We start from the raw sequence: 25,377 nt of genomic DNA, 5'->3' as shown, positions 1-25,377 counted from the left end.
TCGTCAGTGCAGGAAATGAGGCAGGTCCAGCCTCGGCGCGGCATGTTAACTCTGTTCCTCTCTCCACAGATGCTGCCAGGCCTGAGGAGCATATCCAGCATTGTCTATGTTGATCTTAGATTTCCAGCATCTGCAGAATTTTGCCTTTAACTAAAACACCTTAATTTCGTCCACTGAGAGACTCTTTGTTTAATATATTCCACACAAGCCACAAAAAGATCATTTAAAAATGAGTAAATAATGCCACTTATTCTAAAAAGGTTTTCAACATGTATAAATTTATAAACTCAGCATCAATAATCTTTGAGTTCAGCGTCACCAGTCGGTCCCCTAAACTCGTCCACCATCATCCAGAATGCATCAATTTCCAGCTAAACAATGGCATGGCCCACAGATCATAACAAAAAGTATTGAATACAATGATCTTGTGCAGTCTGCCGTATACTCTTATCAGGAGGTGGACTGCAGCAAGATAAAGCTAGTTCATGAACTAACAAACGAGTCTCAAATGTAGGACATGAATGCACACAGGATGCAGCCTGTGATTCAATCAGTTCCCTGCTGTTAACGTCATAAAACATAATGGGATTACGCTCTTAAGGACTGATCTCATTTACAAGCAAGCAGTACCCTGCCTTGATCTTTCTCTTTCTCTCTCACGCAACCTCTCTATCCTTTTTTATCTCTTGCTGGGTGGAATTCTCCCAAGCCCCCGTTGGCAGGTTGAATGGCGGGCAGGGTTTTGCTGGAGGTGGGGCCGGGTGGGGGGGGGGGGGGGGGGGGGGGGGGTGGGGGGGGTGTGGTGGGGGGGGGGGGGGGGGGGGGACTAGGCAGGAGGCCCAAATATTGGTTTTGCACTGGCGTGAATGTCCCACGGGATCTTCCGCTGGTGCCCGCCGTGGTGGATCTAGAATCCCACAGGAGGCCAGTGTCAAACTGATTTGCATCTTGCTAATGGGATGCGGATGAAGGCCAAGCCGGAATCCTCCACCAGGCCCGATTCTCCACGCCGCCCGCTGGAAAACGCGGCAGGTCCAGAACACGTCGGGAACAACGTGGCGTGCAGAGCGCGGATCTCACCGGAACAATGCCTGGGGATGCCTCTGGAGTTTGGGATGCAGGCCGCCGGCAACAGGCCACCGGCCATCCTGAACTCCGAAACGCCACAGCAGGGGTTTGGGGTGGGGGGAGGTTCGAGGGGTGGCATCTATCAGATGGATTTTCCAGGTTCTGTGTCAACGAGGGGGGTCTGTCTTCCAGACTCAGAGTGTTCCTGCAGATCCATCTTCTTTCATTAACAGTGGGTCACTGGGCGTCCTTTAAATATAGCACTCAGATATGGCGGCAGGGCGCTTACCCTCAAACCTGCCCTGCCACGGAAAACAGTGCTAAACCTCCGGGTGCATAATTAACAAGGTCAGGGCTTCGGCGGGATTCTCCAACCCCGCGCCGGGTCGGAGAATCGACGGGGGAGACGCAAATCACGCGACGCCGATCCGCCGATACTCCGGCGACCGGAGAATCCACATGGTCGCTACGGCGCCGGTCAGGGGCCGCTCAACGCAGCCCTCCCGGTGACTCTCCGCGCTCGACGGGCCACATGCCCGCCAAGTTAAGCCGAGTCCCGCCGGCGGCATTCACATGTGGTCCTACCCGCCGGGACCTCGGTGTTCATGCTGCGGGGGACGCCCTGGTGTGGGGTAGGGGGATTCCGAATTCCGGGGGGGGGGGCTGTGCGGCGCAGGATTGCTGCTCTTAGGGGCCAGATGACGCCGTCGTAAAACGCTCTGACGGTTACGACGGCGTCAACACTCAGCCCCAGGATCGGAGAATCCCGCCCATGGTGTAGTTTCACAACGGAAAATACTCCCCCTCCCCACCACTGTCACATGACATAGTCCCTGTATCTTTCTATCTGTCTCACTCTCCCTCTCTCTCTGTCTCACTGGGCGGATTCTCTAATCCCGCGGCAGAGTGTCCACGCCGTCGTAAACGCCGTTGCGTTTTACGACGGCGTCAACGGACCGACCCCACGTCTAATTCTGGCCCCGACAGGAAGGGAATTGGGTGGGGTCCCAAACAGGTGGTCAACTAGCTGCCACCTATTTCCTGCCCGGCACATTGAGTTTTGACAGACTAACTAATGACTAACTAATGACTAACTTTGGGTTGCTCCCTGAGTTATCTGTTGTAGATTGGCTGATGATCAAATTTATCTTCTTAAATGTCATATGCAACTTGACCTGGGTGTCCTTGTACACCAGTCACTGAAAATGAGCACGCAGGTACAGTAGGTGGTGAAGAAGGCAAATGGCATGTCGGCCTTTATGGCGAGAGGATTTAAGTACAGGAACAGGATAGCTTGCTGCAATTATACAGGGCTTTGGTGAGGCCACACCTGGACGATTGTGTGCAGTTTTGGTCGCCCTATCTGAGCAAAGATGTTCTTGCTATGGAGGAGTGCCGCAGAAGGTTTACTAGACCGATTCCCGGGATAGCGGGACTGAATATGAGGAGAAGTTGAGTTGGGGAGGATTATATTTGCTCGAGTTCAGAAGAATGAGGGGGGTTCTCATTGAAGCGTACAGAATTCTAACAGGACTAAACAGGGTAGATGCTGTGGTAATATGCATCACTGTAAATACACAAGGGGTTAATGTAAATACACTACGACTAAGTAAACACTAGAGGGAGCACCAGAGACGCCATGACATGCAGACATACAGCTAATGAACACATGGAAGAGGACACGACCAATGGGCAGTCAAGGCACCCAGAGGTGACACTACCACAAGGTGGCATTACACAACCCATATATAAGGACAGGGCACACATGCTCTGTCTCTTTCCACAGGCGACATTTAGAGAGTAGGATAGGGGCAGATCAGAAGCATCACACCCACTACGTGGCTTAGTGCAGACTGGTTAGTTAGACTGAGTTACTATAGCAAGATTAGCAGGAGGGTCGAACTCATAGAGAACTGTGCTAATGGTTCAATAAATCACATTGAACTTACTTCAAAGTCTGGAGTATCTTTTGGTCAAAGCTGCATCGAGTTGCGGCCTGTGTTATCCCAGAGTACATAACACAACAGATGCAGGAAGAATACCCCCGAAGGCGGGGGAGTCCAGAACCAGGTGAACAGTCTGAGGATGTGGGGTAGACCATTTAGGACTGAGATGAGGAGAAATTTCTTCGCCCAGACAGTGGTAAGCACGTGGAATTTGCTACCGCAGAAAGCAGTTGAGGCCAGAACATTGTATGTTTTCAAGAAGAGTTTGTTGTAGCACTTGGGGCTAAAGGAATCAAAGGATATGGGGGGGGGGGGAGGGGGGAGGCGGGATCAGGTTACTGAGTTGGATGATCAGCCATGATCATAATGAATGGTGGAGCAGGCTCGAAGGGCCGAATGGCCTCCTCCTGCTCCTATTTTCTATGTCTTGGTATGGGAGCTACATAAGCTACATTGACTGAATAACTAAGCTTGCTGCTGTGCGTAATTTTGTGTTTTGAATAAAAATTATTCTTGCATTAAAGGTGCGCAGTAACATGGAACGACCATGATAACTATTCACTTATCTGCAATGTGATTGTACGAAACGCTGTTGCTGTCGTAGTCCTGTTGACCCTCGGTAAACTAAATCCAACTTCAGAACGACATTACAACATAAGTAACACAAATGTTGCAGGCAACTTATCGAACTGCCCCCTCTGAGTCCGAAGGTGAAGATTTGAGTTCCGTCATCATTCACATTCATTATTTAAACTAGTAGTCCCCTTCTTCTGGACGAGAAGCTCCGCGTTCACGTCCAACACCAGGAGACAGTGTTCATAACGCAATTCAACAGGCTGATAATCAGCTCAGAAATTCTTCCCCCAATATCGCCCAAGGGGAAAATACAGTGCAGGGGCGAAGATACACTCACAAAAGATTGTCACAGACCATTGTGCTTTGAATAAGATTGGCTCCTGTTAGGGGCGACATGCAAACAGCTTGGTCTCAAACAGAAACGCACAATTACATCCCTGTTATGATTTTGGGGGTTTTATTTTCACTCACAGTTTAAGAGAGGGGAATAAGGTTGCCACACCGTAGGTTACTGAACCAGATGACAGAGGTTATTGCAGAAGTGTTGCTTGCTCACATGCTAAAGATGGAAGGGAGACAATTCTCCCAAGTGCATCTGATGATGTCACCGCATTATCATGTGACATCCTGCTCAGAGAGCCATTGGCTACAGCAACGTACCAGTTCCCAAACCCGTGAGTTCCATCGCCGAGGACAAGGGCAGCAGCTGCGAGGAAGCACCACCAGTCACAATGTCCCTCCAAGTCACAAACATCACCCCAACATGGACAGATAACGCCGTTCTTTCATCACCACTGGGTGAACATTCCGGAACCCCCCCTGCCGCATACACTGCAGCAGTTCCGGAAGGTTGTTCGTCACCATCTTCTCAACGGCAACGCATCCCCAGGATGAATATTTTCTGAAATGAATGCCTGTGAGCCGGAAGATTGTAGCTTCAAGCCCTGCTCCAGAACCAGAATGCGACAATCCAGGCCGACATTCCAGTGACATACTGCGGGAACGCTGCCCTGACGGAGATGCCTGGCGGGATTCTCTGGCCCCCGCTGGGTCGGAGAATCGCTGAGGGGCGGCGTGAATCCCGCCCTGCCGGCTGCCGAATTCTCCTGCGCCGGGGATTTGTTGGGGGGCGGGAATCGCGCCGCGCCAGTCGGGGGCCGTTGGCAGCAGCCCGTCCAGCGATTCTCCGGTCCACGTGGCCGCCCGTTTCCGGCCGGTCCCGCCGGCGTATGTTACGACAAGTACTTACCGGCGGGACCTGGCTGCGCGGGCAGCCTCTGGGGTCAGCGGGGGGGGGGGGGGGGGTCGCGGGGGGGATCTGGCCCGGGGGGGGGGGGGGGGTTGTGTAGCGGTCCACCATGCCCGTTGCGGAGATGAACCCCCCCCCGCGCGCATGCGCTGGGATGACGCCAGCACACGCTGGTGGTCCCGCGCATGCGCCAACTCGTGCCAGCCAGCGGAAGCCCTTCGGCGCCAGTTGGCATTGTGCCAAGCCCCTTCCGCGCTGGCCGGCACAGCGCAAACCACTCCGGGGCCGGCCTCGCCCCTGTAGGTGCAGAGGATTCCGCACCTTTGGGGGCCGGAGTGGTTCACGCCACTCCTTCGAACCGGAGTTGCCCGCCCTGCCGGTTTCCCAAGAAACCCGCCCGCCATCCTTCAAATAAAATGTTAAACCGAGGCTCCCTTTGCACTCACAGGTGTCGGTAACGACCCACGATGGGCACTGTTTCAAAGTAGAGCAGGAGGCCAACATCAGTGTTCTGACCAATAGTTGTCTCAACATCAATTTCAGCAACACACAATCTGCACATCTCCATAGGTTTTCATAGAATCCCTTCAGTGGAGAAGGAGGCCATTCAGATCATCGAGTCTGTACTGACCCTCAGAAAGAGCACCCTGCCTGGGCCACCCACCCTATGTGAGCACCCACCCTATCCCATAGCCCCATCGGGCCTGCACATCTCTGGACACTAAGAGGGGTAACTTAGCATGGCCAATCCACCTAACCTGCACATCTTAGGACTGTGGGAGGAAACCGGAGCACCCGGATCAACCACTCAGACTCAGGGAGAACGTGCAGACTCTGCACGGACAGTCACCCGAGGCTGGAATTGAACCCGGGTCCCTGGTGCTGTGAGGCAGAAGCCCTAACCACTGTGCTACCGTGCCGCCCATAATCTCAGCTGGTATGGGAACTGAACCGGCACAGTTGGCTTTACCCTGTATCACAAACCATCTGTCCAACCAAGTGAGTTAAACTGGCCCCCCCTTGTGCTGTGTTCCAAACATCACAAGTGTCTGTGCTTCAGTAAAGTACTTAATTGGCTGTAAAGCATTTTGGCTCATCCAGTTCTCATGGAATAGGCTGTATAACTGCAAACCTTTCATTTTTGTGCACAGCGCGTCTCATCCCTTCAGACAGCACACTGCACCTGGCTTTGAATTGGTCAAAGAGCACTCTATGTGCGTCTGTGGTCTTAGTGTTTCCTCTGCTATTTGTATTATCATTGCATACTGTACAAGCATTGCTTGTCTCGCTACAAGACAGCACAATTAATATGACTTTCAGATGTCCTGACATCTTTTGCGGCTCCACTGAATAGATTTGCTATGAATATTTCATTGTGGGTAATGCGCCGTGTACAGTTCCTTCAGGCTGCTCCTTGCTTGAAACGCTCACCCTATATTTGCCTTCAGTGTATCGAACAAGCCTAATTTATTTCTCTTGCAGTTCAGACATTATGGGGGTGATTCTCCGAGCCCCGCGCCGGGCCAGAGAATCGCCGCAAACGCGCCATGACGCCGGCTCACAATTCTCCGAGGTGCGGAGAACCGGCGGCACATGCGCCGGCACGTTTGGCGCGGTGCCGGCAGCGGGTCGGGATGGGTCGAGCAGCCGCGCCGATACGACAAAGTCCCGCCGGCGCCGTTCACCCCTGGTCGCTGCCGGCAGGAACTCTGCGCGAACCGTCGGGGGGCGGCCTGTGGGGTGGAGTACGGGGGCTCCTACACCAGGGGGGCAGGCCTTCGATGGGGTCTGGCCCGTGATTGGGGCCCACCAATCGGCAGGGCGGCCTCTTGCCCCCCCCCCCCCCGGGCCTACTTTCTGGCGCGACCAGCCCCTGAACACCGATGTTATCTTGAGTCGGGGCTGGCGCACTAAAGAAGTCCCCGGCGCATGCGCAGGGCGCCGTGACAGGAGGCTGGAGCAGCGTTAACCTCTCCAGCGCCGTGCGGAATCGGTCGTACCCGGGCCCGGTTCACGCCATCGTGAAACACGACGGTGTTCACAACGGCACGAACCTTTGGGCTCCATATTGGAGAACCGCCCCCTATATGCTGCTGGAAGAATCTGTTTACTGCGAATTGTTACTCTACACTTTGTCCCCTCTTGAATCATCAGTCACGAATTACAAAACCTATCGCTGGAGCTTGCGCGTCATTTATAACTGAAATTTACCTCGTGCTGGGCAGTGGAGAGTGGTGATTTATAATCACACGCATATATTAATATCTATTTCTCAAACCCCAAGACTCAATCATATTTCATTAAGAATAATTTACTTGTGAGGATGCTGCATGGTTTCACGCAAGCCAGAGTTTTCCTGTTTCTTTTGGGGTCTGTATTAGCTGGAATGGGGTAGGTGGAGAGTGGGACGGCAGTGTCTTTTCAAACTGCTCCAGTTCTGTAGACTGAGAGGAACGACAGAGTCAATGGACCAGCAGGCCTTTTCCTGTTTTGTACATTCACAAGATTACATCAGGACTCGCTGCGGAAGGTGATCAGAGCTTCAGCTCCTATTGAAGGGAGGAGGACATTTTTAGCAACATTGTCGATCCTGGATTTTCCAATTGGTATCACTTTCTATAACCATTTATAACTGACGTTAAACACATTAGCAGCCAAAATTTCTCGGTACCTGTCTCGACATTTTCCGTTCTGTGTCCCATTGTTTCTGTATATGAATGACTATTTCCAATGAGTTTCTCACTGATTAATTCTTTAATCAATGGGTTGTAAGTCCTCATTTTAAGTCGTCCCATTCAGCATCGTTCTGCTTTAATGTCGTGGGTATAATAGGGTTGGTATGTTCACTTGGCGTTGGAATTTCCGCTTTTCCCAGGGCACGATTCAGCGAGCGCGATGTGCCTGGCACGGACCCGGCTTTACACCGGGCGCCGGGGCGATCGCCAATCACCTGACTCACACCGCCCACCGAGATCTGGATCTCACCCTCGCTGGGCAAGATCCAGATCTGCATTTCTAAATGAGCCATTATGTGTCCACAACCGCGCAAGAGCTCAACCGGATGCCGGACCCCATTCAAACGTGCACCGAGCGTAGTGGCACCTCGGAAGGTCTTGCAGGCCATCAGAGATCGCCGGGTAGTCGGGGACAGGGCAAAGTGGAACCCTGTCACTCCTCCTGGCACCTGGGCACCTTGGCACTGCCAGCCTGGCACCCTAGCACATCCCAGCTGAAAGGCTGGGGAGACTTCAGTGAAAACCATTTCCTGAGTCTCCATATCACTAATGCCGCAGACCAAACGATCGTGGAGCATTTTGGATAAAACAGTTCCATACTCACAATACCCGGCTATCGTCCCTAGCTGAGATGTGAACTCGGTGACGGATTCACCAGAGAACCTCACCGTCGTATTAATCCGATACCTTTGAACGATTATTAACAGGGTTGGGGTAAAGTGTTGCGCCACAAGTGGCATGAGCTGGTCGAATGATTGCGTATCCGGTGTCACCGGGTACGTGAGACCGTTGGTCACCCCAACACCAAACCAGTTTTGCATCCTTGTTGCCAGTTTAGTAAGTCACCAAATGAAAGGTCATCGACCTGAATCATTAACTTTGTGCCTCTCTCTCCACAGAGGCTGCCCGACCTGCTGAGCGCTTCCCCTTATTTTCTGTTTTGATTTCATATTTTCAGCATCCGTAGAAATTTTCTTTGGGTTTTGTATCCCAGAGATCTGGACTAATAATCCATCGGATGTGAGTTCAAATCCCCGTCCTGGTGATTTGGGAGTTTGAATTCAGTAAATAAGCAGAGATAAAAGTTAAAAGTTGTCTTCAGTAAAAGCGACCAGGAAGATGTTGGATTGTCATAAAATCCTAACTGGCTCACTGATGTCATTCAGGAAATAAATTTGCCATCTTTACCTGGGCTTTCAATCCCATGCCGAAGTGGCCACATAAACTGGACAATGGTAAATTGACAATGTGGACAATGAATGCCTGCATTACCAGTGATCACCCCATTCGCAAGTAACGTTAGTAAATTTTCTGCTGCGGTTCTACTGATAATCCATTGCCCCTTTGGTGCGAGATCAGCACAGATAGCTCAAATGGCCATTTATGTAATTTCTCTCAGATTGCTGATAAGCCATCACTGAGTTTACGGTGGAAAATGGTGAGAGTGACTGACCTTTACACCACGGCAGCATCTCACCTAGCGTGGCATCAAGGGGCCCTGACAAAAATGAAGTCAATGGGAATCAGCGGGAAAAGCTTCGCTGGTTGGAGTCATACCTGGCACAAAGGAAGATGGTTGTGGTGGTTGGCGGTCAATCATCTCAGTTCCAGAACATCACTGCCGAGGTTGCTCAGAATAGTGTCCTCGGCCCACCATCTTCAGCTGCTTTATCAGTGATCTTCTTGCCATCATAAGGCCAGAGGTGGGGTTGTTCGTTAATGATTGCACAATGTTCAGCGCCACTCATGGCTCAGGTGAAGCAGTCCACGTCCGAGTGCAGCCAGACCTGTACAAAATCCATGCTTGGGCTGACATGTAACAAGTAACATTCCTGCCACACAAGTGCTAGGCAATGGCCATCTCCAATAAGAGAATCTAACCATCATCCCTTGACATTCAATGACATTACCATCGCTGCAATAGCAGGTCAAGACTGGGAATCCTGTGGGCAAGTAACTTGCCTCCTGACTCCCCAAAGCCTGTCCACTATCTACAAGGCACAAGTCAGGAGTGTGATGGAATACTCTCCATTGGCTGGTTGAGTAAAGCTCCAACAACACTCAAGAAGCTTGACACCAGGGCAGCACGTTGGCGCAGTGGTTTTCACTGCTGTCTCACGGCGCCGAGGTCCCAGGTTCAATCCCGGCTCTGGGTCACTGTCGTGTGAAGTTTGCACATTCTCCCCGTGTTTCACCCCCACAACCCAAAGATGTGCAGGGTAGGTGGATTGGCCACGCTAAATTGCCCCTTCATTGGAAAAAATGAATTGGGGACTCTAAACGTATATATAAAAAGAAGTTTGACACCATCCAACTTGATTGGTGCCCCGTCCACAAGCATTCACTCCTTCCACCACTGACAAACAGTCGCAGCCGGTGTACCATTTACAAGATGCATTGCAGGAAGTCACCAAGGCTCCTTAGACAGCGAACTAACCCACAACCTCAACCATCTGGGAGGACAAGAGCAGCAGATACCTGGGGCCACCATCACCTGCAAGTTGCCCTCCAAGCCACTCACCACCCTGACTTGGAAATCTATCCCCGTTCCTTCACTGTCAACGGGCCAGAATCCTGGACGTCCCTCCCTAACAGCACTGCAAGAAGGCGGCTCACCACCACTTTCTCACGGGCATTTAGGGATGGGCAATAAATGTTGGCCTTGCCACTGGTGCCCATGAACGAAGTACAAAATCAATCACACCTCCGCAGACATCTCTGCCCAGTGTTAAATTACTGGAAGGTCAAACTTTATTCTGTTGTTAACGACAATACGAATAACCAGTGCCATCGAATAACATACTCGAATAACATATTCTGCAAGGGGACCATCTGACCCACCAGCTCTTTGAACAAGCTTTTTAATTAAGCTCATTCACGTCTGGTTTTTCTCCGGATTCCTGCCACTCCCCCGCCCCCCAGTGTTTACCCAACTCCCTCCTGAAGTTTAATCTGCTTCCACCACACTTTCTAGCAGCGCATTCCAAATCGTAACAAAACAAATTCTCCTCATCTTCCTCGCTTACTCTCTTGCAAATTACCTCAATTTCCACATTAAGAAATGATTCCGTATTCCCTGCATCGTGGTCCCATTTTCAAGACACTGGCCGCTGTTTCGCCAGCCCGCTGTGCCGGGTGCACATTGGGCGAGGCCCAAATCGGGTCTTACGCCGGGCACGGGCGCCAATCCAATCGCAATGCACCCAACTCATTACACCTGCCGGGATTTGGATCACTCCCTCACTGCGCATGTGACAGAAAATCATATTTAAGTGAGACATTAGCCTCATAGAGATATGTGTAGACCGTTTCAGGCCGCATTCTCCCAGTTCTCAGTAGTCACCAGTAATTTCAGTGAGGCCTCTGGTCTCCGCAAATAGACATCAGACATGATGGCCTCATTGGTGGGGCGAGGAGGCCAGTGGAGCCCCCTTGGTTGTCAGGGACAGGGCAGGGCAGTGCCACAGGCACCCGGGCAATGCCAATCAGGCACCTTGTCAGTGGGGGGGGGGGCCAGGTTGGCATACCTGGGGGCGCTGCCAAGGGGCGGAGCCTGAGAGTGGGCTGTGCCCATGAAAGGGGAAGTATGAAGGGTAGAGGGATGAAGGGGCGATGTCCTGAAAATGGGGGTGGGTTCAATGTGGGTTACTGAAAGGGGAGCCTGAAAGATGGGGGGAGGGGACCGCAGCGGCCCCATGGGGGATATGCTCACTTGGGCGGGGGAGGGGACAATGCCCCAATGCCAGTGTGGGGCCAGGTCACCCTCATGCCAGGGGGGGGGGGGGGGGGGGGGGTTAAGCAAATTTTTAGTGATGGGGAGTAAGGGGTTTGGTGTGTTGCCCATGTCTGTGGGGGTCGGGGGCCATGATGTTCATGGGTGGGGGCCCCTCAACCTCACTTGGAGATCTGGATACCCTTTAAAAATGGCGCCCCCATCTCTGAGGAGCTGCTCTTGCCGGCGAATTTAGTTCCCCAGTGCGGAAAAATATTCTAAGCACGGGATTTACAGGTGAAAAATTCCGCAAGCTCCAAACAAATGATTAAATGTCGATGACTACAGATCTGGATCGCGCCCAAACACTCGACACGAATCAGCCCGTCAAACCCGCCCACAGTGACACTTTGTGGGAGAATCGGGTGCACCGTTTTTATGCAGACATTATTTCAATGGTTGACTGAAGTGCTAATACTGTGAAACAGCAGTGAGCTCTGTTGGCTCTCTCAGAGGAGAAGATAGGTACAAACACAATGCTGACAGCTTGTGAACTGATGTGTTTTGTTTCTCTGTTACAGATTGGGCTGCTGTCCAAAGCGTGAAAGGGGATTTCGGGCCAGTGTTTGAAGAGCAGCCAAAAAACACCCTGTATCCCGAAGGTTCGACTGAAGGGAGGGTGACATTGAACTGCCACGTACGAGCCAGCCCTCAGCCTAAATATAGGTAGTGCGCAGTTTGCTTGCTCAAGAAATGTTAGTGCTAAACAAGTGCTGTTCAAGCAGGGCTGAACATTTGCTTATAATGTTCTGGCCACTTGAGATTGCTTGCATAGGGAATCATTTCTTTTATAAGAGGTGTGACTCCATATCACAGGATCGTCGGGATTGAAGCAGGCCATTCATCCCCTCGATCCTATTCCATTATTCAAAGAGTTTGGGCTGATCTGTAACTTCAGTCCATTGACCTTCCTTGGCTCCAATTAGTCAACGTCCTGCCCAGCAAACATCGAGTTCAAGCGTCATATTTTGAATGATTAATCAATCGTGGGCAGCACGGTAGCATAGTGGTTAGCATAATTGCTTCACAGCTCCAGGGTCCCAGGCTCGATTCCCGGCTTGAGTCACTGTCTGTGCGGAGTCTGCACGTCCTCCCCTTATGTGCGTGGGTTTCCTCCGGGTGCTCCTGTTTCCTCCCACAGTCCAAAGATGTGCGGGTTAGATGGATTGGCCATGCTAACTTGCCCTTAGTGTCCAAAAAGGCTAAGTGGGGGTAACTGGATTACAGGGATAGGGTAGATACATGGCTTGAGTGGGTTGCTCTTTGTAAGGGCCGGTGCAGACTCTATGGGCCGAATAGCCTCCTTCTGCACTGTAAATTCTATGATTCTATGATTAACGACAACATATATTTAGATAGCATATTTAACATAATAACACAATCCAGTGTGCTTCATAGGAGGGTTAGAAAGCAAAATTTGACACTGTGCCATAATATTAGATTATCACACCATATCAGTCATGAATGGCGGAGCAGACTCGATGGGCCAAATGGGCTACATCTGCTCCTATGTCTTATAGTCTAATATCAGAATCCCCAATTTATTACAATCCCAGATCAGACCCCAACAGTTGCTAGGATACCGGGCAGAAACCCCAACATTTTATTTTAATTTTGTAAGACTGAGGAAAGGATATCTCACTCCAGGAGTGATTACATGCACAAATTTAGATGTGGTATATTAAAACAAACTTTATTACTAACACTGTATGAAACTAACTTTAAAATCATACAAGCAATAGCTTGCAATTGCTAGTTAAACGATCCTTAACAATAAAATGAAACACTTTGGGCGCGATTCTCCGCTGCCCACGACGGGTCGGAGAATAGCGGGAGGGCGTCCCCGACATTTTTCACGACCTCCCCCGCTATTCTCCCCCCCCCCCCCACGGCCGCCCCACGACACGAGTCGCTGTTCGCCGTTAAAATCGGCGAGCAACGATTCTCCCCAGGCTGATGGGCCGAGTTCCCAGGCCTTTACGACCGTTTTTACGGCAGCAAACACACCTGCTTGCTGCCGTCGTAAAAACAGCCGCAATATGCCCGTTCTGGGCATCCAGGGCCCGGCCGTGCCAAGGGGGGCATGGGCCCGCGATCGGTGCCCACCGATCACGGGCAGTGCGTCCGTAACGGACGCACTCTTTCTCCCTCTGCCGCCCCACAGGATCAGTCCGCGGGGCGGCCGAGGGAGATGACGGCCCCGCGCATGCGCGAGTTGGAGACGTCCAACCCGCACATGTGCGGCTGATGTCATCGTGCGCGTCAGCCGGCGTGACGCTTGGCGTGCGGACTTAGCAACGGTTGCTAAGGCCGCGATGCCGTGCTTCACGGGGCCCCGCTGCTAGCCCCGCCCGGGGGGGAGAATCGGGTCCTGGGAGGGGGCGTGGAGGCTGCCGTGAAACATGGCCATTTTCACGGCAGCCTTTACGATTCGCCGCATTTGCGGAGAATCGCGCCCTTTAACTCCTAACTGGTATCTTTTATCTCCAATCATGCAAAACAGATCTCAGGTCAAAATCCACTTTTAAATACAGTTGGCAAACACAGAAATACTTATTGTATAGACATGTCTTGGAAAACTGTTTGAGAGAGAGGGAAATCCTTCAGGAACCAGCCTCCCGATTCTTGCATGTGTCAAGCTATTGTTTTACTTCCCAGCTCCTGTTCTGCTCACAGCACAATCAAGACTAAAACTCAACACCAGACTCCATCAGCCCCTGACTCCTCCCATTAACTACATCATCTCTATCCCACTAGTTGGGTTATGACCATCTTACTAAGGCTAACCACAACCCCGCAATTATCTAAACCCCAGGGAACTTTCATTCTATAAGTACAATTCCATGAGCCCTATTTAGGCAAACACTATTGGCAGTTGGAATAAATGATGATCTTACATTTACGATGCTTTAATTATCCTTTCTGCGGCTGTAGTGTCTGCCTGTCTTTTAAACCAGGATTTTTAGAAACCTTACTGCAGTAGGAACACACGCACTAACCCAGGCTTTTAACCATTACTGCATCAGATATAAATATTACAAAGAACAATACAGCACAGGAACAGGCCCTTTGGCCTGTATATACAATGTATATCTGAAAATCCTGTATTCATCACAACTTATAATACGTTCAGTATGAGCACATGTAGCTTGCAATGTGAAAAGCTCCCATGTCTCCTTCACTTGCCCAGCCTGAGTTCCACACACTGATCACTGCCTCTGCATTCAGTTCCTACACTTAATTCACTTTCTGCAGACTTCTCAAGCTGAACACTTCGGGCCACCTGCAGGCCGGGAAACAGTCAGGTGAACCCATAACTTAGAGCTCCGTGCTGACCGACTCCTGCCTCGCCCCCAGCCCCACGACGATTTGGGCAGGACATCAGAGAGGGGGTGGGGTGGGGGGGTGGTCACTGGTCTGTGGCCAGATTAAGGCCCTTAAGTCAGCGAATAATGCTCTGAATTGGGACTCATTTCACCGCCATGCTGATATGACATCAGCAGGAGAGGCATGTGTCCAGCGTGTTCTCCGGCAGGTTTAGCTTCCGAACATACGAATTAGGAGCAGAAGTAGGCTACGTGACCCTCGAACCTCTCAGCCATTTAATAAAATCATGGCTGATCTGTTTGCAACCTCAACCTTCCATGATAACCTGTCGCCCCCTTGTATATCAACAATCTATTCAGCTCTGCCTTAAAAATATTCAGAGACTCTGCTTCAGGAAGGACGTTCCAAAGACTCACGACCATCTGAGAGGAGAGATTCCACTTCACCTCTGTTTCAAATGGGCGACCCCTTATTTTTAAACAGTGATCCCTCATTCTAGATTCTCCCACTAGCGGAAACATCCTCTCCACATCCACCGTGTCAATACCCCTCCGAATCTTCAAGGTTTTTATCAAGTTGCCTCTTAGTCTTCTGAACTCCAGCGGGTACAATCCTAACCTCGCCAACCTTTCCTCATAAGACAACCCACCCATTCCAGGTAATAGTCTGTTAATCTTCCCTGAACTGCTTCAGTGCATTGAAATCCTTCCTTAAATAAGGAGACCAATACTGTGCACAATACTCCTGATGTGATCTCAACAATGTCCCTGTAAAACTGAAGCATAATCTCCCTATTTTTGTACTCGATTCCTCTTGCAATAAATTGTAACATTCTATTAGCATTCTTAATTATTCACTGTACCTGCAATTCATGTACTAAGACACCCAGATCTCTCTGCATCTCAGAGCTCTGCAATAGAACATAGAACATAGAACAGTACAGCACAGAACAGGCCCTTCGGCCCTCGATGTTGTGCCGAGCAATGATCACCCTACTCAAACCCACTTATCCACCCTATACCCGTAACCCAACAACCCCCCCCCCCCCACCTTACTTTTTAGGACACTACGGGCAATTTAGCATGGCCAATCCACCTAACCCGCACATCTTTGGACTGTGGGAGGAAACCGGAGCACCCGGAGGAAACACACGCACACACGGGGAGGACGTGCAGACTCCGCACAGATAGTGACCCAGCCGGGAATCGAACCTGGGACCCTGGAGCTGTGAAGCATTTATGCTAACCACCATTCTACCGTGATCTCTCACCATTTAGATAATATGAAATGTTTTAGTCTTCCGACCAAGATGGACAACTTGACATTTTCCCACATTATAATCCATTTGCCAGATCTTTGCCCACTCACCTAACCTATCTGTATCCCTTTGCAGCTATTGGTCACTGAAAAGGGGGGAATGCCTCCTTCCCAGAACCCCTGTGCCAATTATAGCCTACCCCCTTCCCCACACAGTTACGTCTTCTCACATCTACCCTCCTCCCTGACTTATCTAACATGCAGTCACCCACCCCAACCCCTCACCCGGGCCTGCCAACCTAGCCCCAACCAGGTCCCAGACTTACCCAGGTTTGGTGGCATCCAAGGTTCCTCTTCCTCCCCAGCCATCCTGCAATACTGATCCTGGTGTGGCACAGAGTGGTTGGCCTCTGATTGGCTGGAATCTCATACTAATTAAAGGGCCGTCACCCAGAAAAGTTCAATGGGCAAACCTTGTGGAGGCAGGCTCCCACCTGAGATTTAAGCTGGGGGGGGGGGGGGGGGGGGGGGGGTGCTGGAGTCCACCCTTAGTGTATAGCCCAGCTCCCCTTGTGCCAATTCCCATTGCTCAGATTTCTGGTGTGGTCACAACCTTTCTATAGATCTGCCACCTATTACCATTGAGTGAAATTCCTATTGAACCAATCAACTCCGCATTGCTTTCCATTGTGATGCATGTGAACTCGCTCAAACCAGCATTATATTTCCAAGGCTCCATGGCTGCAGGATACAGAAAACGCATTTGCCACCTTTGTCCACATGGCAGCTATCAAAGTTATTTACCGTGTGTGAAGAGCTTTGAGGCGTTTCCGAGATCAGTTCCCACGTAATCATCCGTCTCCACTTTACAATTAACAGGATGTCCGGAATTGGAAAACCATTCCTGATTCAGTTTTGGTATAAATGTGTTTCATTTACTTCAAGAGCTTTCTGAAATGGAAAGTAATTGAATCCACTTGAATTCCACACAATGGGATGAATTCGAACACATTTGGTCAATTGAAATGCTAAATAACGAGGTTATATTGGAATGGCTTTAGCTCTATGGAACTCCATGAATGCAACTGGTTTTCGCTCTTCGCAATGTTGTAATAATTGGATAAAGTGTTAATCAAAGATTTTTTTTTTTTGCAAGGCTATCTATTGTTCGGAAGAACGAGTCTGATTATCCGGTTCTCTGTCCTCATTTCTCCCGACAGGTGGAAAGTCAATGGGACAGATGTTAACATCGAAGGGGATCGCCGTTACAGCCTGGTTGGAGGGAATCTGGTGATCAGTAACCCAACACGGTCCAAAGACCCTGGATCCTATCAGTGCCTGGCAACTAACTCAATTGGGACCGTCATCAGCAAAGAGGCTTTCCTTCGTTTTGGCTGTGAGTTTTTCAATAGTTGGTACCTATGTTCAGGGACTCCTGTGCCTCCTATTAGCCCGCTAATTATAAAGTATCAATGTATGATGAGAGTAAGAGATAGTAATGAATTCTGCATTCAATTAAAATCAACTAAGAAGCAGATCAAAGTAAAATTCCTCATCGTGATGCTGTTCTTCGTCATTCCCATGCTAGACTACATTATTATCTCAATGAATGAAAGCTTGGGGCGGAATGTTACGGCCCCGTTGTGGCGGGGGTGGGGGGGCCTCAAAATATGGTGGGTTGTTCAAATGTTTATTGACTTTGACGGGCCTGGATAATCCTGCCTGCGGACGTGGCCCTTGGAGTGGGAGAAAAATAATAATAATAATCGCTTATTGTCACAAGTAGGCGTCAATGAAGTTACTGTGAAAAGCCCCTAGTCGCCACATTCCGCCGCCTGTTCGGGGAGGCCGATACGGGAATTGAACCCGCGCTGCTGGCATTGTTCTGCATTACAAGCCAGCTGTTTAGTCCACTGTGCTAAACCAGCCCCAGAATAAGGGTCTTTGCCTCCGGTTCACCAGCCCGGATGGAGTCCCAGCTCCTTCTGAAAATTGCTGCAAAATAGTGTTGGCAGAATTCTGGCATCTGGGCCAGGAAATAAAACAGGGCCCAAAGATTCGGTGGTCAAAGATCTTCCAGATTATTGGGTTTGCAGTCATAGGGGAAAACTTCCATTTCTTTCCCAAACTTACATTGCTTTGAACCCTCCCCATTCTGATGAACGTAGAACGTAGAACAGTACAGCACAGAACAGGCCCTTCGGACCTCGATATTGTGCCGAGCAATGATCACCCTACTCAAACCCACGTATCCACCCTAAACCCGTAACCCAACAACCCCCCCCCCCCCCACCTTACTTTTAAGGACACTACGGGCAATTTAGCATGGCCAATCCACCTAACCCGCACATCTTTGGACTGTGGGAGGAAACCGGAGCACCCGGAGGAAACCCACGAACACACGGGGAGGACGTGCAGACTCCGCACAGACAGTGACCCAGCCGGGAACCGAACCTGGGACCCTGGAGCTGTGAAGCATTTATGCTAACCACCATGCTACCGTGCTGCCCCAGACCTGCTACCGGACCTGGAATCTTTCTTACCACTGGCTGCAAAAGGGCTGATATGAAACGAGATCATAATCTTCCTCAGGTCAATTCCTAGGAGGCACTCTCCCAGCTAGGCCTTCAATTTCCCCTCTATTAAATTCCACGCCCTTAGCCTAATTCTAATATAGCCACAAGTCACACTGAGCATAGATCTGGATGTTTATTGGTCTGTAAAATTCGACACTACTTTCCTTACAAATAGGGAAGAAGCGCCCATGGAATGTGAGAGAGGCTCCACCTCCTGCCTTGTGTTAGATGATAATGCTACCGTGCTAATGATAGTCTGCAAAAGTGCCAACTTGTATCTTTGCCGTAGTGCTGATGGGCTATTGCCCACCAGCCCACTCCTGCCGAAATAAGGTAATGGGTTCATTGTGAGCCTGAAAACAAAACCTTCTTTCAGAACATTTAAAAGCTTTGGCAAGAGTTGTGGCCGATTACGGACAATTTTCAGAGTTGAAAGTGAAATGCATCATCTTATTATTTTCTAAAATCTCTCAGTTATACCCTCCTCCTCCCCCCATCACCCTTCCTCCCCATTTAATCGGTTCACTATTTCTATTGTTAGATCTGTCGCAGTTTTCAACAGAAGTGAGGGAGCTGGCAAGAGTGACTGAAGGGACCGGATTAATGCTTCCTTGTAACGCACCCCCGCATTATCCAGGTAATCACATCATCCTGTGTTGAATCGCGTTGTTTCATTTCAATATAAATGTTTAAGACCAATCAAAACTGTCAAACTCCTTCCCTCCCCCCAGTCTTCCCTTCCTCCCTTAAACTTGATGCTCTCAAAGAAAGGACACCTTACATATGTAACACCTTTCGCAGGACACTCTGAAGATGAAGTGTCTGCGGTGATGTATGAAAACACAGCAACCAATTTTTATCCATCTCACAAACAGCATTGAGATCATCTTTCTTTTGTGATGTTAGCTGAGAAATAGATATTGGCTGATCAATGATTCCCAATCCAGATGGTGAAGTATGAAACTGGACATAAATCCTTTCCTTGATAATTCCTCCATTTTCAACATCTTGGCTGCCTTCGATCTGCTAACCCACTCAGTGTCACTTTTGGAAAGCGACAGTAAATCAACTAAAATAAACTCATTAACAGGACAAGCAAAAGGCAAAATGTTAAAGGAAACTTAACCACTGAAAATTGAAATGTTGTTTCGGGGGCTGATGAAGCACTCTCAAGTCCCAGTGGTTCTCACCAGTCCTGGAAAGCCCCTCGAGCATACCAGCAGGTATCACATGCTCCTTCTCCAGGGGCACCCCGATGTAAATGTAGCCATTTAAGAGAGGCAGGCAGTCAATCAGGTCAAAAGGCTCCTCACTGGCGAGGAAGTCCAATCCCCAGGAGCTGCCGGCCAATTCAATTGGCGGCTGGCTCTATCAGTCGCGGCAGCGCCGATAGCGTGTTAGTACCACTGTCAGAACTGCAGGAGGAGGAAGAAGGCCCATGGATCACCGGTGTTAGATAGGTCTGGGGTCATAGAGTCGTAGAGGCCTACAGTGAAGAGCGGCACAGTACCATGGTGGTTAGCACTGTTGCTTCACAGCGGCAGGGTCCCAGGTTTGATTCCCGGCTTGCGTCACTGTCTGTGCGGGAGTCTGCACGTTCTCCCCGTGTCTGCGTGGGTTTCCTCCGGGTGCTCCGGTTTCCTCCCACAAGTCCCGAAGAGCGTGCTTGTTAGTTGAATTGGACATTCTGAATTCTCCTCCGTGTACCCGAACAGGCGCCGGAATGTGGCGACTAGGGGCTTTTCACAGTGATGATAATAATAATGATTATTATTATTATGATAAAAGGTCCTTCAGCCGTTCGCATCTGCGGCAGGGAGGGTTTGAGCAAGTCAAGAAGGTGGAAGGGGTGGGGGTGGAAGGTGGAGGGGGCGGATTTAAGGTTGCAGATGGGTAGGAAGAAAGGGGGGATTCTATTTTTGCGAGGGGCTGCCTCCAGATCCACATATCTGGTATTATGGCGGAGCTCAAGGGTGGGTGGGAAGATGGGTGGGGTAGGCATCCGCCCTATTTTCTGTAGCCTCTGCCCGGCCACAGCATGTCACCGATCAAACTTCTCTTTTCAAAATAAAAGCGATCCAGCAATCTTTCCTGATCGTCACAACCTCCCAGTTCTGGCATCTGCATCGTCCCAACCTCCCAGTTCTGGCATCTGTATCGTCCCAACCTCCCAGTTCTGGCATCTGCATCATCCCTGTAAATCACATTCACACCTTCTTTGGCATTCTGTAATTAGTGCACATTTCAGATTTCAACATATGCAGCGTTTCCTTCCCTTCCAATACTAATTTCATGACATTCTTAGTCTTAATTGGATTTGTTTGTCACTGACGTTTTGATATTTTTATCCATTGAATCTCCTATTCAAATATTATTTATGGAGAGTAAAAGGGAGATTTAATTGAGGTGTTCAAAGTTCGGAAGGTTTTTGATAGAGCTGATCGAGAGAAACGGTTTCCACTGGCAAAGAGGTCAGTGACCCAGGAGAGGGGTACTTAGCAACAGAGCCGGTACAGACATGAGGAGAAAGTTTTGAAGACAGTGAGTTATTATTCTGGTGGTTCGAGATGATACTCTGAGGTAACAAAGGGGTTTATTAATGAAAAGCTGGTCTATATACAGGTACAGAACATGAATGGATGGGCCCAGCCCTCCGGATCCAGGGCCCACCCCCTGCTCCCAGGGCCCGGCTCATGCTCACTATTGGCCGGGGTTCGTGCGTTCCCGCACGATTGGCCTGAAGCCTCTCACCTGGGCCACAAGGTCCGCCGCCTTAAAGGGGCAGCACTGCTACAGTTATGGGGCGGGATTCTCCCCTACCTGGTGGGGAGGGTGGTCCCGGCGCCAAGGAGTGGCGTGAGCCACTCCGGCGTCGGGCCGCCCGGAAGGTGCGGAATCCTCCGCATCTTCAAGGGCTAAGCTGGCGCCGGTGGGGTTGGCTCCGTGCCAAATGGTGCCGAAGGGCCTCCGCCGGCCGGCGCGAGTTGGTGCATGCGCGGGAGGGTTCGTCTCCCCATCGGCCATGGCAGAGGTCCACAGCAGCCGGGGTGGAGGGAAAGAGTGCCCCCCACGGCACAGGCCCACCCGCGGATCGGTGGGCCCCAAACGCAGTCCGGGCCACCATGGGGGCACCTCCCAGGGTCAGAACCCCCGCGACCCCCCCTCCCCCCCCCAGAACTCCGGAAGCCGCCCGCAGAGCCAGGTCCCGCCGGTGCGTACCTGGTTTAATCTACGCCGGCGAGACTGGCCTAAAACAGGCGGCCGCTCGGCCCATCGCGCCTGCCAAAACCCTGGCGGTGAAGAATTCGGCAGCCAACGGAGGCAGGATTCACGCCCCCCACCCCGGCGATTCTCCAGCCCGGCGGGGGGGGTCAGAGAATCCCGCTCCATCTGAAATGCATTGCTGGAAAAGGTAGCATAAGCAGGTTTGTAAAATACAGAAAAGGGAACAGGATAAATACTGGAAAAGAGCAGTAACTGGAGGACTATGGAGAAAGAGCTGAGGTAGGATACCAACTGGATAGTTCTATCAAAGAGCCAGTGCCGGCATGATGACTCGATAATTTTCCAACTCCTCCCCAACTTTTCATTCTGTGAATCCGGTCCACACGGTTAACCTCCGATAATTTGCCCTAAGTCCTGACAGATAGATTGATTTATCTTTTAATATTTATTTGCACTCCAGGCCCCACATATCGTTGGTTCATCGGCGAAATCCCAAACTTCATATCGGCAGACGACCGTCACTTCATCTCGCAGGTGACAGGAAATCTCTACATCGCCAAGGTAAAGGCTTCAGATGCTGGCGCGTACTCCTGCTACCTCACCAGCCACATTGACTACGTCACGACCAGCGTCTTCAGCAAGCCCGCTTCTCTGGCTGTGCAGTTTGTGGGTGAGTCCCTTCAGCTTCTAACCATAAAGCGGTTCAGTGGCGGCCTATTAGCTGGCGGTGTCAATCGGTGGTCACACGTTGAGGTTAAAGCATTGCTGAGTTCCAGCAGCGAAACTAAAAACAACATTGACAGATGAGATTGATAGATTTTTGTTAGGCAAGGTTATTAAGGGTGATATAACCAAAAACAGGTGGACAGAGCTAAGGTGCGCACCGGCTGTCATTTAATTGAATGGTAGAAGGGACGGACTGGTTTCCTTCTGTTGCTGTGGAATATTCGGGTGAGATATTCCGGTTGTTTCAGCTAGTGGCTCATCCCACCCCCGCTGTGGGTTTCCCGACGGCGGGTGGGTGGATCCAATGGGAAATTCCATAGACAGTGGCGGGGCTAGAGGATCCCAAGGGGGGCCACCTCTCACTCCCCAAAAACATGTCGCATGGAGGCCGGAGGATCTTTCTCCTCTGTCGGCTCAACCAAAGCCCGAATGTTGACGTCAACCTTAACAAACAGGTATACTGTGGCTTTAAGCAAACAGCGGGGTGTTGTTATTTTCTTAGCTCTTCGAATGTGCTGCTGAAGAAATAAGAAGAAGCTGGAGGGTGGAAAGCTAATATAAAGCACCTTCCGGCACTCTGCCACTGGGCCCCCGAGTAAATCGATCATTTAGTGATGTGATGGCGTTCACTGAGAGTGCCCAGAATGCTTACTGTAGGTGAAGCAAGGCTTACAGCATTACTCATAACAAGCAATCTATTTTGGAGCTGTCCATTCACTCAGCAAACAGAGTCTAATTTGTCAAACAACCTACAGCATCTATTTAAACAGAGTCTCCATGAATCACAGCAACCGGAGTTGGTGGCTGAAACTACAGCAACACCTGCTGACAAAAGCAGGGTGATCTTTCCAGCAAAACGCAGATCGTGGAGGATAGTTAATTCATACAAATTATAGAAGTAAAACCAATCACTTCCAACAATGAGGTCTCCAGGTCTGACTATCCAATCATGTACATTCTGGCCAGGAATATATACACAGCCGTAAGTGAGTGCTGACCGGGACTGGAGTGTGGGGACGTGAGGGGGGGTGGGGTGATGTCAGGATGGGCTGGATTTACCATCACTGCAGCCGCTAGTGGGCCTGGACGTTGACGCGGAGCTGGCACGGGGCTGTGGCAGTCGGCCGAACCCAAGGGCAGCACGGTAGCATTGTGGATAGCACAATTGCTTCACAGCTCCAGGGTCCCAGGTTCGATTCCCGGCTTGGGTCACTGTCTGTGCGGAGCCTGCACATGCTCCCCGTGTCTGCGTGGGTTTCCTCCGGGTGCTCCGGTTTCCTCCCACAGTCCAAAGATGTGCGGGCTAGCTGGATTGGCCATGATAAATTGCCCTTAGTGTCCAAAATTGCCCTTAGTGTTGGGTGGGGTTACTGGGTTATGGGGATAGGGTGGAGGTGTGGGCTTGGGTGTGGTGCTCTTTCCAAGGGCCGGTGCAGACTCAATGGGCCGAATGGCCTCCTTCTGCACTGTAAATTCTATGAGATGGTCGCACATTCATGAAAGAAGGTGATTGAGGCTGGGACGCCATTGTGAGGGCAGCTGTGACATTGAGAAGTCCACGTCAGCTGATGGCTGGGCAGGAGCTGGCATCATATCTAAAGGACAGTCAGCCCGGTGTTCGAGATGCAGATTGTCTTGCAGGCTTTTAAAGAAATTCCACAGTTTGAATCTCCAGCGGCCGAACTCCCACTGCTCCACGTTCCAAAGCGCAGGGAGCAGATTCTTCCACAGACACACAAGATCATTCGGTCCATTGGGGAAGTAGCATCCATTAGTTGAGCTGAGGTCCGAATGCAGAAACATTTAATATGTCCCTTTTTGTTTTAAATTTTGGCAGCTGTTAAACAAACGCTGGACACAATAATCTGGATTTTCACCTTTACAAATGGCGGCCAGGACCAGATTCCGGGATTCCTGATCCCATTCCTGGGGTTTACAGTTTTAAACAGGGCATTTGAAGGGTGCCAGCTGGCTTGGGTTACAAGTCGGCATTCCCAACCTGGTTGGATCCCTTGCTGGAGCACGTCCGATTACTCCGCAGTTTTCATGGAATTGGACAAGGTTTTCAATGAGGCGAGGCTGTGAGCCAAGTTTCTTATGCGAGGACCTGTAAAAATGTAATATCAAAAGCTGCTCCTCATGCTCCTTTCCATGCCAAGGTATGTCCCACCCCACCCCAACCCACCCACCAGCTTTGGCCTCTCATGGTGGTACAGTGGTTAGCACTGTTCCCTCACAGCGTCAGTGATCGGGGGTTCGATTCCAACCTTGGGAACGACTGTACGGACTTTGCACGTTCTCCCCGTGACTGCGTGGGCTTCCTCTGGGTTCTCCGGATTCCTCTCAATGTCCAAAGATGGATTGGTCATGCTAAAATTGCCCCTCGGTGTCCAAAGACATGCTGGTCAGGTGAGGTTACGGGGACAGGGCGGGGGAACGGGCCGAAGTAGGGTGCTCTTTCGGAGTGTCGGTGCAGACTCGATGGGCTGAATGGCCTCTTTCTGCACTGTAGGGATTCTGTGGATTCTATGGACCTGCATGCCAAGGTCGACACCCCAAACAAATCCTATGACCTCTCATAGAAACTATGGAACTTCCATTCACATGTCCATTCACACATCATACACTGTATAGAATAAATTATTCCTATAACTTGCCAGGGATTTGGCGATTTGCCACGAGCACCGGGCAAACCAATATACAGACATTCGAAATAGGAGCAGAATCAGGCCAATTGGCCTAACTTTCACTACCCTCTGAGGCTGACTTCCAATATCACACACCCTCTGCGAGAAAACAATCTCCTCATCCCAGTCCGAAAAAGGCGACCCCTGGTTCTGGGCTCACCCACAATAGGAAGCAACCTATCCAGGCCTACCTTATTGAGACCTTTCAGGATCTTCTACAGTTCAGTCAAGTC

The 25,377-nt window shown here is 50.6% G+C and overlaps 1 protein-coding gene across 2 annotated transcripts in view; it reads left to right on the top strand.

Annotated features, from left to right (window-relative positions):
• The window catches only part of cntn2 (contactin 2), a 196,378-nt gene that overhangs the window by 86,102 nt on the left and 84,899 nt on the right, over positions 1 to 25,377 (top strand). For both annotated transcript variants that reach the window (XM_038820061.1, XM_038820060.1), the window contains exons 3-6: positions 11,868 to 12,012; positions 17,151 to 17,326; positions 19,048 to 19,143; positions 22,192 to 22,401. In XM_038820061.1, coding sequence (XP_038675989.1) covers positions 11,868 to 12,012; positions 17,151 to 17,326; positions 19,048 to 19,143; positions 22,192 to 22,401 — 627 coding nt within the window. The remainder of the gene's footprint in view (positions 1 to 11,867; positions 12,013 to 17,150; positions 17,327 to 19,047; positions 19,144 to 22,191; positions 22,402 to 25,377) is intronic.

This window comes from Scyliorhinus canicula, chromosome 15 (genome assembly GCF_902713615.1).
Source record: "Scyliorhinus canicula chromosome 15, sScyCan1.1, whole genome shotgun sequence".
Taxonomy (NCBI): Eukaryota; Metazoa; Chordata; class Chondrichthyes; order Carcharhiniformes; family Scyliorhinidae; genus Scyliorhinus; species Scyliorhinus canicula.
Note: the sequence above shows the minus strand (reverse complement) of the source record. Positions and strands in the feature narration are given on the sequence as shown.